Source organism: Podarcis raffonei, chromosome 2 (genome assembly GCF_027172205.1).
Source record: "Podarcis raffonei isolate rPodRaf1 chromosome 2, rPodRaf1.pri, whole genome shotgun sequence".
Lineage (NCBI taxonomy): Eukaryota > Metazoa > Chordata > Lepidosauria > Squamata > Lacertidae > Podarcis > Podarcis raffonei.
The window spans coordinates 2,353,624-2,368,763 of NC_070603.1; the positions used below are offsets into that span (position 1 = coordinate 2,353,624).

General features: G+C 44.5%; 2 protein-coding genes across 2 annotated transcripts in view; both read left to right on the plus strand.

Moving 5' to 3' along the window:
* Positions 1-15,140, plus strand: part of PPP1R1A (protein phosphatase 1 regulatory inhibitor subunit 1A) — a 79,530-nt gene that overhangs the window by 4,205 nt on the left and 60,185 nt on the right. The window lies entirely within an intron of this gene.
* LOC128404349 (histone H2A.Z-like) lies at positions 8,374-8,674 on the plus strand. The gene has a single exon (XM_053369877.1). It carries the CDS (start codon positions 8,374-8,376, stop codon positions 8,665-8,667), a length of 294 nt encoding a protein of 97 aa, XP_053225852.1. The 3' UTR covers positions 8,668-8,674.

The window sequence follows — 15,140 nt, forward strand, 5'->3', positions numbered from 1 at the left end:
ACAGTGGCACTATCACTTCCCTTGATCTAGATGCCAATGCAATTCTGGGCTGCATCAATAGGAGTATAGCATCTAGATCAAGGGAAGTAATAGTGCCACTGTATTCTGCTCTGGTCAGGCCTCACCTGGAGTACTGTGTCCAGTTCTGGGCACCACCAGAAGCTGAAGAAGAGCAGTTATTTTAAGGCTAGAAAGAAGTGGTAAGCCATAAGTGGGTTCTGTTCACATGCATGGATCAAGCAAAAGAGATCAAGCAAAACAAGCTCTTGAGCGAGACACTTGTTCATCCCCATGATTGTGCAAACAGGGTTTGGGCCATCCCTGTACCATGTAATGGAGAAGTGGGGAAGCTGTGGCCTTCCAGATGTTGTTGGACTCTAGTTCCTATCCTTGGCCATGCTGGCTGATGGCAAGTGGAGTCCAACAACATTTGCAGGGTCACAGATTGCCCATCTTTAGCATACAACGAGAAGGGGCGCACACAGAATTTGACTGGGGGTACAACCTAGTTGAACTGCCTTGGCTTATGTTGCGATGTCCAAAATGAAGACAACACACCAGTTATCCCACTCCCCCCCCCATCAGCTTCCTTGCAATGCTTTGTCAGTTTTGGAAAAGTAGAGATCTTGTTATTTTTGCCTCTGTAGGAAAAGATGCCATTTAAGGAGGGTTCTCAGAAGAAGCTGCTGAGCAGATGATCCTGCACCTTTAGCACAAAGAAAGAGCAAATGCCCTGGATCCCTTTTTTTTGTCTTCAGGAAGTCTGTGCTGCTAGAACTAGAGCCTGATCTATCATGAGCACTTAAGTACATTCTCTCTAGAGCAATACCCAGGTAGATTCTACTCAAAAAGGCCCAGCACCCACTGACAGAGCTTTCTTTGCATGTAGAAGCATACCTCCAGATGAAAATAGGGACATTTCTCACACACACTGAACTCCCCCTCCTCAGCCCATTATTTTCACCCCCCCTGCATTTCCTATCAGAAGAAGGGTGAGTGCCTCCACCACTGCAGCAATGGGACACAGCACACACGCCCTCCACCGCCCTGAGAAAACCCCTTCATCCTGAATTAATTTTATTCTTTGATAGAGTTACAGAAAGAAAAACACCCCCCAAAATAAATTTTTAGAAAGGGGTAAGATTAGATGTGGTTGCACACAACTTGGAGGATCCTGCCCTCTGCCTTCCCCTCAGCTGGTGCTTCTTGTGGGGCTGGGTCTTGGCGGCAGCAGCCTCTCCTCCTCGCCTGTTCTCCAGCAGCTGCTACAAGCTGCCCCAGAGAGAAGGCCGGCAGCAGTGGCCATGGAGAGGCCAAGGGATGCTCCCTCACAGCCACCACTGCTGCCACTCGGGAAAAGCGTCAGCTTATTCTCCTCCCCGAGCTCAGCGCTGGCAGCGAAAATAGGGACATTTTGGGATCAAATCAGAAGCTGGGGTGGCTTTTGTAATTCTGGGACTGTCCCTGGAAAATTGGAACACTGGAGGGAATGCACAAGGTCCTAGGTGCCCTTCAGATGCTCCCATCAGTCCCAGACAGCGTGGCCAGTGGTTGGGGGATTATGGAAACGGTTTCCTACCACTGTCCTAGGTTCAGCCTCTGGTATCTCAGTACAATGATGATGGAAGCCAGGATGGGGAAGAGATTGTGGAGTTCCACTATCAAACAGAGTAGACACTACTGAGCAGCTTGAAGGTCCTGGCTTGGTCAAAGGCAGCTTCATGTGACCTTGCTGCTGTACACTCAGTGCTTCCCATCCTGGGCTCCCTTTCCTCCCCACCTTCCTTGCCTTGTGGAAAGCCTGATTGTTGGTGCTTTGATGGCTTCTGCTCTGCCCCATTTGGCATGACAGCCAGCCCCAGTCCCTGACCTGCCAGGTCACCGTGACTGTTCACCTCCCATAACCTGCAGTTACCTAATCGTAGATTACACTGGAAATGTAAGGAGACATTCTTCTCTGACAAGGACTTTGCTGCCAGCCTGCTTTTTAAGCTTTTGATGATGTTCTGGGAGCATTTGCTGGAAATGTGTGGTCTGGTTCACGTTATCTATGTACATCACTTGCTGCAGTCATTCTTGATGTCATCAAGTGATAGCAGGTGTGAATGTATGAATCAGCCCACAGAGATTTTATGGACTAGAGAATCACAGTGACAGTTCCAGCTGGTTTAGTTGAATTCACAGGTGCTTTATTATAAATGCTACCAAAAACATGGACATCCTCCCTCACCCCCAGTAAAGCTTGCCTTCTCTCCAATGGGCAGCAGACAGCTTTTCATCTAAACCAATTTCCTTCAGGGTAGATTTGATTTAAATCAAATAGATTTAAATCACAATTTAAATCACTAGTCAGTAAGACTTGATTTAAATCATTTTTTTTACAGAATGACTCATTCTTGCTGGTATAATTTTAATATTTACAAGATGGTTTAATTTTTGGAATAATAAATTTTCAGAGTAGTTTTTACAGTTATATAAAAAATTACTGATTTGGTTATACTATTAGAAATACATTGACAGATAATTATGGAATTATTGTGAGGTTTAATAAGTTAACTGTTTATATTTGAACTACTTTTCCACTGTACTTTATTGGAAGGAGAAAAATAATCATTTCTTTAATAACAATTTAAACAATTTATTTAAATAAAACAATAACATTATAGCATATGTATCCATGTTTGTTAACTGATGTGGTTAAACGTTTTTTTTTAACCCCTTTGAAATATACTCGGAGTCGAGAGTGGATTTCATGCTCTTTATTCAGCTCATAGTGGTGAGGAGGAATGGAATTTCCCCCAGAATGTCTGCTTTAAATACATTATTTACACAATGGGCCCCACGTGATTGGCTGATTCCGGGATTCACCTGTAGGCCAATCGGGTTGCGGATTCACTTCCACCTGGAGCTGGATTGGGTGGCTCCTGTGGACCAATCAGACTGCTGCATTTTGGATCCTATTGTTCTAGGACCAATCAGACTGCTGCATTTTGGAGCCTATTCTCCTGGTATGTCCCACAGAGAAACTTACGGTCTTCAAATAAAAACATCTTGAAGGTCCTGGGCCACAGAGAGGTTAGGCTGGCCTCAACTAGAGCCAGGGCTTTTTCGGCTGTGGCTCCGATCTGGTGGAACACTCTGTCACAAGAGACTAGGGCCCTGCGGGACCTGACATCTTTCCGCAGGGCCTGCAAGACAGAGCTGTTCCACCGGGCCTTTGGCCAGGGCACAGCCTGACTCCCTCTTTCGGCAATCTTCGCGGAGCTCTGGCCCAATGGTTGCCATTGGTTTGATTTGAATTAATTTTATAATGCATGATTTTAGAGTGTTGTGTTGTGTTGTACTGTTGTACTGTTTTATTGTTGTTAGCCGCCCTGAGCCCGGCTTCGGCTGGGGAGGGCGGGATATAAATAAAATTTATTATTATTATTATTCAACTCAGTACATAACACCATTAGACTGAGTTTTAGCACACATGAAAAACTTAAAACAAATCCTTATTTCCTGATGAATAGCCTTTGGACTATAATGTAACTTAAATAGAAAACTATATTTAGAAAGAATTTTTCTCCAAAAGCATTTTATTTTAAAAATCCAATTTTAAAAATCCAGTTTTTAATATATATTTTAAAAAAACCCATTGATTTTTATCCACTGATTTCCTTTCAGTTCAAGTAGAAAGGATTATGAAATTATTTAAAAACAAAACCATTTATAGATGCAGGGAAATCAGAAAACAGAATGAAGTAGGTATGGTGAAATTTTCGAACTGCTTTTGGACCCCCAAAGTGGGTAGCAGAGAGATCTGCCCAAATGCTGGCTGTAATGATGGTGCATAAGGAAGAGGCAGGCCTCTCAAAGGTGCAGGTGGGTCACCTGCAGCCTCCCATTCTCCTTGTAGGTGACCTCTAGTGCTTCTTGAAGCTTCACCATCATTCCATTCCCTAAAGAGTTCCTTCCTGCCTTTTAGTTTCCTCCTTACCCCCCCCCCCCGGGTTTTGAAGTGCCTCTCCCCTCAATTGCTTTCTGTGTAGTTTCAGAACAACTGGAAGGGACAGTGTTTTATATACATGTAAGTATGTATGCTTATAGGTATCACTGCAAGTCAGCTGGGGGAGCAGAGATTATTGCTTGGTTTTTGTCCTTATTTTTAATTTTATGTTGTGAACTGCCCTGAAATCTATGGATGAAGGGCAATATACAAATTTAATAACTAACTAAATAATAAAAACATTCTCATTTCTTGGTTGTAAGGCTTGGGGAGATAGCCGTAGTGAAAAACTGAAGCAGAGTGGCCCCTTCTTCCAGAGTAGTTAGAGGAGGGTCTCTGATCCAGAGTAGTTAATCCAGATCCATTGACTGTGGCTCTGCCACAGCTAGCACCCTGCATTCAGCAAATTGCCCCTGAGAGTATGTGACCTTTGATAGAAAAAAGAGATGGCTCTCTCCTGCTCAAAGGAAACTGCAGGTGAAGAGGGGGGCTGTGTGGGCCGTAGTTCTCCCCATACTTGCGTTTCAAGGGAAGGAAGCATGGACACTTTACCTTTCCTGATACGACCCCTTAACTGATTTTTAGGGGGAGACGTGATTGTGCTAAAATCAGACGGAGTCTGTAGGCCAGATTTGTAGATTTAATTAAGCTCCTACTTTCTTCCTTAATTCAAGCATTGGTTATCCAGATCCCACAGATGACAGCCAACCCTCACTTTGTGTCTGCTGCTTGTCCGTTGATTTATTGATCTGGTGTCTGCATACCACAAGTGTTTGCTGTCTTTTTCCTGGAATTGAGCTGTTTTTCATCATTGCTTTTTCATCTTTCTTTTCTTTTTAATGGAGAACCATGTATTATCTTGATTTCAGGCACCAGAGTAGAAGGTGTCTGGGCAGGAATCAACTGACTTGTCCCACCAACAGAAGACCATGCTTTGAGCGTCATAAATTTATCACCAAGCAAGTCTAACAGCCACAGCCAGGGAGGTTGTAGCTTTATGACAGAGCTGGAGCCATAAGCAAGCAGAACCTCTGATGAGACAGTGCTCAAATTTGGCCAAATCTGTCACTTTAAGACCTTGAGGGGAAATGTTCCCCAGCAGTTCCCCAACAGGAAGCACCATAGAGTATTTGGGTTGTATTCAAAGTAGACCCACTGAAATTAATAGGCATGACTAGTATAGGTCCATTAGTTTAAATGGGTCTACTCTGAGTAGGACTAGTGCTGGTGACAATCCTGTGTCTGTCTAGCTCACTATATCTAATCTGTCAGTGACTCTCCAGCGTCTCAGGCAATGAAAGCCTTTCCCATCACATGCAACATGATAAATTCAGCTGGAGATTCCAGGGATTCAAACTGGGACTTTATGTATGCAAAACATGTGCTCTACCACTGATCTGAAGTCCCTCCTGTTCTACCTCATTCTGCCTGTTTAAGAACTTATATTCAATCTATACTCACATAGCTATACCAACTGTGATGATATTGTGATTTGCATAAGCAGCTGCAGTTCAGACCTATTAACTACTGTCATGCGGTACGTTGGTTTGATCAAGCAGATGAACACCTCCTGCCCCACATGCGCATGCAGAAATATATAATGCTGGCTTCAAATGGCCTAAATATAATGCGTGAATTGACTCATAGTTGGCACCTGTTTATTTTTTTAAAATCTCATTATTCAGTTCCCTTTGGATACTGAGGGAGGCTTACAATTATAGAATAAAACAATACAAAACATCAGTACAAAACTAGAAGCAGAGGGAAGAGATCAGCAGCAATTAAACCCTAAAAGCAGAAGATGATTCATAGGTTTAGGTAAATAAAAAAATGTTCATTGCCTGGCATCCAAAATAGAACAGCTACCATGTGCCCTGCTTGACAGAGGATGGTCCTCTCTTTTAAGGAATGTCCACTTCAAATCTGGTCTGATGGTAAAGGACTCTCCAGGTGTTGTTTAACTATAGCTCCCATCATCCACAACCACAGGGCATGAAAGGAGTTGGAGTCCAATAACAACTTGAAAGGTCACAGGTTCCTCATCCTTGCTGTCAAGTAGCCTGTGACTCTCCACATGGCGTCCACCTATGGTCATTGATGATAGGATGGCCAATGGACAGGGAGTCCAACAACATCTGGAATGCCACAGGTTCCCCCAACCCTGCTTTATGGGGAGTGCAGTGCCATCTAAGACAGACTAAACACCACTTTTCAGACTTCCTCCACCTTGTCTGGATTCAGCTTTAGATTGTCAAGCCTTGTCCAGTTAATTACTGATCCCAGGTGCTGATATGACACATGTTCTGCCTCACCTGAATTGGATGAAGTGGCAAAAGAGATCTGAGTGTTTGCTCACTGATACCTCATTCCTAAGCTCCCACCTGACCTCCTCACTCAGATATTATGTTGATGTTGAACAGCATGGGAAACAAAATAAAACTCTGCCAAACATCATTGCACAAGGTCTGTGGGGCAGAACATAGTCTCTTGGCACCACGTTCCGGACACCCAGGCAGGAACAAAACCAGTGGCGCATGGTGTACCTGATCCCTAGACAGCAAGCCAAGGTGGATGCCTTGGTGGATGCTTCTGAGAGATCCTGGAGAATTGGCAGGGCCAGACTCTCCATGTCCTTTTCCCAAAATAGGCCATCTATTCGGGTGTACAAGGCCCTTTCCAGGACAAAAATAAGATTGAAATGGATCTCTAGTGTTGTCTAGAGTTGCATGACCACTCAAACCTCTTGCTCAAAAAGGGAAATTAGCAATTGGCTGATAGTTATGATGCTTCTTCAGCTGAATAGATGGGAGGGCAGTTGAATAGGTTTTCTGTGGGGAAATGCCCTTCCCTGTTAAACAAGCTTTATTCAGTCCATAATTTTTGCTAATTTTATCTAAAACATGCACACACCCCTTAACATAGAATATATTGTTTATGCCCTCTAGGAAACCAGATGCACTTTGGGCAAGTACATTAGTGGAGAAAGGGAGCGACTGAGCTTCCAAGATGCGGACAGCCAACTGTTGCGAAATTGCTGGCAACCCTTTCCTTGGGTCCGGAATAGCAGGAGAGATCATATTTCAGGGCTGTGCAATATCCTGAGAATGAAAAAGGGCACAGGGATGCAGTGGAAAGAGTTGTAAACATATTGACCAATCTGGGGAAGGGGTGAGGAGAGTTAGAAATGCACCTCTTCCCCAGGCCGTTTGAACCAACGGCCTGTGTGTCCCTGACAAAGAGAATGTGCTTACTTACGATGAAGCACGTAGGTGCCCAGAACTAACAATGGAGGTGGCAGCATTAGTCAATGTAGCAAGGCACAAATTGAGGAAAAGCTAACACGACAAGACAAACATGATGAGAACACTGACCTAGGATGGCGGAAGCTGCTTATCTTCATCTTTCTTTGGCTACATATGAAGCTAGTCAGAAGAAAAGATACACCTTATCTGTTTCTGGGATCTTCAGTATGTGCTGAACCTCAGATCTAGGGCTGCAGCAAGGAGGGGGGAGCTCCTACCCTCCCTGGGACTTTTTGAGTCTGTTCCCTGAATGTTCAGCCATCACTGCTTTTCTTTTATGCCAAGCAACTTTCTAGTTTTTATGAAACTTTTTTTTGGGGGGGCAAGTGAAGACAGCATTATACCCAATTGGTTAGTAAGAAGTAAATCTGCATCTGCACCTCCCCCTTGCTCTGGAAACTGAATGCAAAAAAGCTGGAATGAATCACAGCCACTTGGTATTTAAATAAATCTTGTTACCTTTGTTCTTAATTTTTTTTAAGCTGTTTATTCAACCACAGATAAGTATAGAAAAAAATTATAAAGTAGGATGTTCAGTATGGCTTGAACAGTTTGCATTGTTCCCCCAGCCTTTTGACCACCTTGTCTACCTGACAAGCTCAATTCCTGCTTCCCTAAATTGTCCTCTTTTCTGCAGTTTGTTTACAAGATGCCAGCTAAGACACACTGTTGAAAATGCCATAAAGACCACTGAATGCTGCCTCACACCATTACAAATTTTAGCAGCGCCCTGTGCAAGGCCAAAATTCAGCACACCCACCCTCCCGCCTCTGCCTTCCGTTCTGCTCAATTCACTATGTCATCATAGCGACACCCTGTGGCACCCCTTTGGCTCAGCACCCAATGCGGCGGATCCAGTCACGCTGCCCTAAATCTGCCTCTGCTTACACTGAGTCAGACCCTCAATGTCTGTAGCTCCATGTGGTCTATGCCATAGGTGACTAACATGTCACCTTCTGGATGCTGCTCCCATGATTTTGAATTGGAGCCACTGCAAAATAATTGGGGGAAAGGCATCCATCAAGCATTCTTTAATGTTTGTGCAGCACCTTCCAGGAGGAGAAGCTGGCCTCATTTGAAATGGCTGGTATCAAACCTGGGAAAGACTCCAGCAAGACTAAGACCAAGTCTGTGTCCCATTCACAAGGGGCTGGCTTACAGTTTCTGGTGGGCCGTATTCAGCAGCATCTGAAATCAAGGACTACCAGTCATGGATGTGTGGGAGCTATAGCTGCTGTGTTTAGTGCTGCTATCTTGGGGTACCGCACAGATGAAGAACTGGATTCCCTAATCAAAGCAACCATTACTGGTGCAGGTGCAATTCCACATATCCACAAATCTCTCAATGGAAAGATAGGATGGGAGCTAGAGTAGTACAACCGCTGGAGGACCATGGGTTTCCAACCCTTGCGCCAGAGCAGGCATGGCCAAACTTGGCCCTCCAGCTGTTTTGGGACTATTAATTCCCATCATCCCTGACCACTGGTCCTGTTAGCTAGGGATGATGGGAGTTGTAGTCCCAAAACAGCTGGAGCGCCAAGTTTGGCCATGCCTGCGCTAGAGAGATGGAGCCCAGAAACTGGTGCTTATATATAAATGCACACAGGTCATATGTTCTGTTGCTAATTTCCTGACTGGTTGGCTTATCTGTTTTCTCTCCCCAAAGAACTAAATCTTGTAGGTGTAACATCCAAAAAGCATTTCTCCATGCAACTTCTTATGGCATCATCAGAGGCGTAGCAAGGTCAGGTGGTACCCAGTGTGATAAAAATTTTGCCGCCCCCCCCATCAGCAGCTTGGGGTAGGCTTGGGAGTCACAGGTGGGCGGCATGCTGAATGTCACCCTTGGGCACGCCGCCCACCTGTGACTCCCAAGCCTCCCGCAAGCTGTCAAAATGAAGGCAAAGTGGCACAGCTCTCCCCTTCCCCCGATGGCTCGGGGTAGACTTGGAATTGTGGGCGGGCGGTGCACGGAATGTCACCCCCTTCAGCAATGACACCCAGAGTGGTCTGCTCTCCCCCCCCCCTCCTACGCCTCTGGGCATCATGAATCCTTAGAAACACAGAAGCTGCCTTATACTGAGTCAAACTAGTTGGCCTACCAAGCTTAGTATTGTCTGTGTTGGCTGACGGTGACTCTCTGGGGTTTCGGAAAGAGTTCTATTCAAGTCTTTCCTGCGTAGGCCAGGAATTGAATTGGAGGCCTTCTGCATGTCAAGCATGTGCTCTGCCACTGAACTGCAGATGTGCTCCTTGGTGGAGCAACTTGGGTGCAACTGATTTGAAGTCCTGCTGCTGCTTTCAGTAGGACTTGGTCCTGAGGACCAGCTGTACCTTGGTTATGTGTTGGAGGGTTTCCTCATTTTTACATTCACTTCTGAAGGCCTCTTCAATATTAGCCACACACAGTCCAATACACACATTCACTCACGCGAAGGCCTACAACTGCCCCTTTTGGCTGCTGGAAGAAATCAGAACAATGGTTAGAAACACTGCCCATTTGTCTTTTTTTTAAAATACATTTTTATTAATTTTCCAAAACAGTCATACATTTTTGTACAAATTTTAACAAATTTTAACAAAGTACTCTTTTTGGTCTTCCTTCAGCTTCTCTGGTAATCATCCGTATTTACCCTTCAATACGCATTCCTTTAATTGCATTGCCATTTGTCTTCCCTCCCTTTTCTATTCTCTTTTAACAATACCTCTTAAAATTTTACAGTGCTTCTTGAAACCCCACTAGCGTTGTTTGCACCTCACATATATTTTTCAGATAATCTACGAATTTTCCCCAATCCTCGATGAATTTTTGGTTTCGAGCATATCTTATTTTCCCAGTCAACTTATCCAGTTCCGCATAGTCCGTCAATTTCATTCTCCATTCTTGAATCGTTGGTATTTCCTCTTGTTTCCATTTCTGGCCCAATAAAATTCTTGCTGCCGTAACTGCATACTGGAATAGTTTACAGTCTTTTCTTCTTATTTCTTTTCCTGTAATCCCTAAAAGGAAAGCTTCTGGTTTCTTAACAAAAGTGTATTTTAACATCTTTTTCATTTCATTGTATATCGCTTCCCAGAAACTCTTTACTTTCTTACATTCCCACCACATATGGTAAAACGTTCCCTCTTTTTCTTTACATTTCCAACACTTATTACATGTTTTATACATTTTTGCCAATTTTACCGGTGTAATGTACCATCTATAAAACATTTTCATAACATTTTCCTTCAACCCCATGCATGCAGTAAATTTTAAATTTTCCTTCCATAATTTTTCCCAATCTTCAAATTGAATATTATATCCAAAATCTTTGGCCCATTGTATCATTACCAATTTAACCTCTTCATCTTTCGTAAACCATTCTAACAATATCTTATACATTTTTGACAGAGTTTTATATTCATTATTTGTTATCTCTGTTTGGAACTTTGAATCTTTTTCTGCATAACCACTTTCCTTTATATCTTTTTTAAGCATTTCATTTACCTGAAAATAATGCAACCAATCATACACATAATCTTTAACATAGTCATATGGTTTTAGTTTCCATTTTCCTCCTTCTTTAGTTATTAATTCTCCGTATGTAGCCCATTTCCCTCTCATATTAATTTTCTTTACACACATAACCTCTAACGGAGATAGCCAATGTGGAACTCTTGGTTCCAGAAGGTTTTTATACCTGTCCCATACTTCTATTAAGGAACTCCTGAAAACGTGGTTCCCAAATCCTTTATGGACTTTCTTCTTGTCACTCCATAGGTAGGCGTGCCACCCAAATCTGTTATCGAAACCTTCTAAGTCCAATAATTCCATATTTTCTAATTTAATCCATTCCTTTAACCAGCAAAGACAAGCTGCTTCATAATATAATTTCATATCTGGCAGGGCGAAGCCTCCCCTTTCCTTCACATCTGTTAATAATTTATATTTTATTCTCGGCTTTTTGCCCTGCCAAATATACCTTGAAATCACTCTTTGCCAATCCTTAAAAATCCCTACCCCCTTAATAACGGGGATAGTCTGAAATAAAAATAACAATTTTGGAAGCACATTCATCTTTATCGTAGAAATTCTGCCCCATTTGTCAGTTCTGGAGTTTTGCTGCCCTGGAGCCTTAATTCTGTGATTGTCTGGACCCCTAGCCAAGAAACAGTTTCTTGGGTCTGATTCTCCCACCTAAAAGCAGCAGCCTGTGATGTTTCCTATTTGTGTAAAATTGCAGAATGGTGACATGAACTTTTCTAGTAAGGCAGCTGGCTATGTTTCAAAGCCAAAGTAAGACACCTGCCATATGTAGATCATCAGCACAAAATTAAGCTGATGGAATTAGCTACCACCAGCTGCAATGATGGCTACCAGCTTGGGGTGGTGTGTGTGGTGCAATGGTTGGAGTGTGGGGCTAGGACCTGGGAGACCAGAGTTCGAATCCCCACTTGGCCATGAAACTCACTGGTTGACCTTGGGCCAGTCACCATCTCTCAGCCTAAGCTGCCTCACAGGGTTGTTGTAAGGATGAAATTGGGAAAAGAACCATGCACACCACCTTGAACTCCATGGAAGAAAAGTGGTATATAAATTTTAACATAAATATCAAAACAATGTGAAAATGAATTGATATAGAATTTACAGACTTGAACAGAGCAAGTGAATGAATGGACTAGATGTCTAGACTAGATGACAATTTGGGTCCCTTTAAACTCTGTGTTCTATGAATACCAATCATATGCACTTGACTGCTTTTGTAGCCACAAACTGCAGCAATTTCCGCTTCCTTTTTCCATTTTTCACCAGAATTCTCTGACATCCCTGCTGGAGAATTGCATGTTCCCTGTACCTACTCCAGCCTCAAAAACAACTAACCCAGCTGCTGTCCTATTCAGATAGCAAAGGAAATGCTCTTTGTGCCACATGCCCGTTTGTCTTTTAAAATGGCAGAGCTGTTGAGAGGCAGGATGGGGGAGCAGGGAGGGAGGAAGAGAAAGCAGTGAAGTTGAGGACAGGGCGCAATCCCACTGGGCCCAGCTTCGGTTCCCAATGTGGTTATGACCGTATGTGTGCAGAGTGTTCTCAATAACACTGTGGGGAGCAACATCGCATCTGCTTTAATGCGTGTGCATACACACACACACACACACACACACACACTGTTTGCTCGCCCTCGTTCTCCAATTAGTCTCAGTGCCGGCCGGGTGTGGTGGGGTTGCCCTCACCAGCAGGAGCCGGGGGAGAGAGTCCCAGCCACGTGGCAGGCTCCTCTGCCTTGCCTGGTGCCTTGTTGTTTGCTCTGCATCTTGCTGTGTGAGGAAGGGCATCTGAATGTCTCCCGAGGAATGTGCTGCAAAACAGCTGAGCTCATCCTTCTCCTGCTGCACTCAGGAGACTTCTGCCGGTGGCTTCTTTTTGGTTGTTGTTTTGTTACATGATGCCATGAGCAGTTTGCTTTGTGTGTGGGGGGGTATTATTTATTTTTTTTCTGAAAGAGTAAAGGACAATGGAGAAGGACCAGTCCCAGAACCCGTTTTCAGAGCAATCTATTCTTCTGGCAAAGGACAAAGGGCTGGAAGAGGAAGGGCGTGCCTGAACATGTGCAGAGTCCTTTGCCATAAGGAGAAGCCACCCTCCAATCTGAGAATGAGTGATCTCAAAGTCTGGCTTTCGGGGCTGTTGGAGGCAGTGCGCTTTTCTGAATAGCCATTGCTGAAAATGCCAAGAGGGGGAGAGGGGCTTTGCTTGCCGCCCCCAAAGAGGCATTTGGTTGGAGGGCAGGATGTTGGTCTAAATGGGCCACTGGCCTGATTCAGCAGGACCTCTTACATTTAATAAGAACTGGCCACCTTCAGAAGTTTGGACCTGGCACCTTTCATGCCCTCCCCAGGGAATAAATTAAATCCTGGCATCTGGTCCACAATCCCCTCCCCTCCCTCATTTCCCTTCCATTATGGAGACCTGCACTATCTCCTGTACACCTTGTCCTCACAGGTCTGGCAATGCACATGTCTTTAAAAAGGTTTTTAATAGAATTCTAGGCACCAGGAATGGAGAAATTCCCACTTGCCTCAGAATTAGAATTATTTGGGAAAGCCTGCTTTTGGCCAAGCTAGGTGTTAATTTAATTGTACAGTGTGCCACGCATCAATTTCTCCCCCACCCCTTCAATCTTTATTTAACTGTGGGCACAGGGATGTGGGGCGCAGGTGGTGCTGTGGTCTAAACCACTGAGCCTAGGGCTTGCTGATCGGAAGGTTTGCAGTTTGAATCTCCGCAATGGGGTGAGCTCTTGTTGCTCGGTCCCTGCTCCTGCCAACCTAGCAGTTCGAAAGCACGTCAAAGTGCAAGTAGATACCGTAAATGGGTACCACTCCGGCGGGAAGGTAAATGGCATTTCCGTGCCCTGCTCTGGTTCTCCAGAAGTGGCTTAGTCATGCTGGCCACGTGACCCGGAAGCTGTACGCTGGCTCCCTCGGCCAGTAAAGCGAGATGAGCGCCGCAACCCCAGAGTCGTCCGCGACTGGACCTAACGGCCAGGGGTCCCTTTAACTTTTACTGGGATGACTTACTCTTCTTTTGCACATCAGGACTGCTGCACATGGGGAGAAGAGGTTTAACCCTTCCATCTCCAGTTTCCCTCTTCACATGAATCTTCATGGCGGACCCACAAGAGTTATTTTCTAAGCCATAGCTGCGTGTGTTCAATTTTTTTTGTGTAAATAATTTTGATTGGATTTCTAGAAGTAGACATCTAAATATATCCATAACACCCCCTGCACCTCCCAGTCTCACCAGCTTTCTGAAAAGTATTACTGTCTTTAAGATATGCCTTCCTCTTTTAATTTTCCTACAGGATTCTCCCATGTGACTCCATCAGAGTTGTATGGAAGCATCCATCCACTGTGTATGCGATCGCAATTATGATCCCAAATGGAGAGAAAAGGATGGAACATCCCTTCTGCCCATGATGGAGTCCTGATCTATGCTGCCTATCCCATGCCTGTAATTAAACAAAGACAAAAAACCCTATAGCTGCAGTGGCTTCTTACACAATTAAAGTAATGTGCCAGTTTGGGCAAAAAAGTCTGTTTTCTTCCCAAACGTCTGGCAGCTGAGGCAACACTCCTCCCCCACCCCAAATTTTAAAAATGGTAGGCACATTTCATTTACACCAGGAAAGTGTTGCTATTGTTATTATTATTTTTAAGTCTGTAGCAATCATTTCCCTGCTGTCAGAGGAGCCTGCCCTGTCCTTTGTTTCTGTTCTGCATGTGATTCTTGACTGTAAGGAGGCTAGTCTAGAACAGCTGCCTTGCGCAGAGATGCAGAGGTAGCCTGCCCTGTGTGGATGGGGAGGGGTGAATGCTGCTGTGCGTCTATTATCAGGCGTAATGAAAGGATGCAGCCACTGCCATTGGAAAGAGGCACAATAGAATTTCCCTTCCCAGCGGAAGCTGATTGGATGGAGACATTGCCAGAGGCCTGCATCATGCAGGGAAGCAGCAGGCAGCCTCTGTTATTTGGTGGGCGGGCAGGAGAAACACTGAGCTCACAGGAGCCTTTTGTTGCTTCATATCAGAGCATACCTGGGAGTTCTTTCACAGCTTTTTGTCTGGGAATTAAGTGATTGATTTCCCCTGCCTGCTTTTTGTTTGTGTGAATTGGTATGCTGCCCTATGCCTTGTGATTTCAGTAGTTCAGATTTCCTTGCACACTTTCTAACCCTTCCGGTCCCACCCACTCAGTGGTAGTAGATGGTTTGCTTTTGCAATGCATGCGGAAAGGTCCAGGTTCGATCCTTGGCATCTCCAACTTAAAAGAGTTTTGGGCAAAAGGGCTGAGAGAAGGCCTCTCTGTG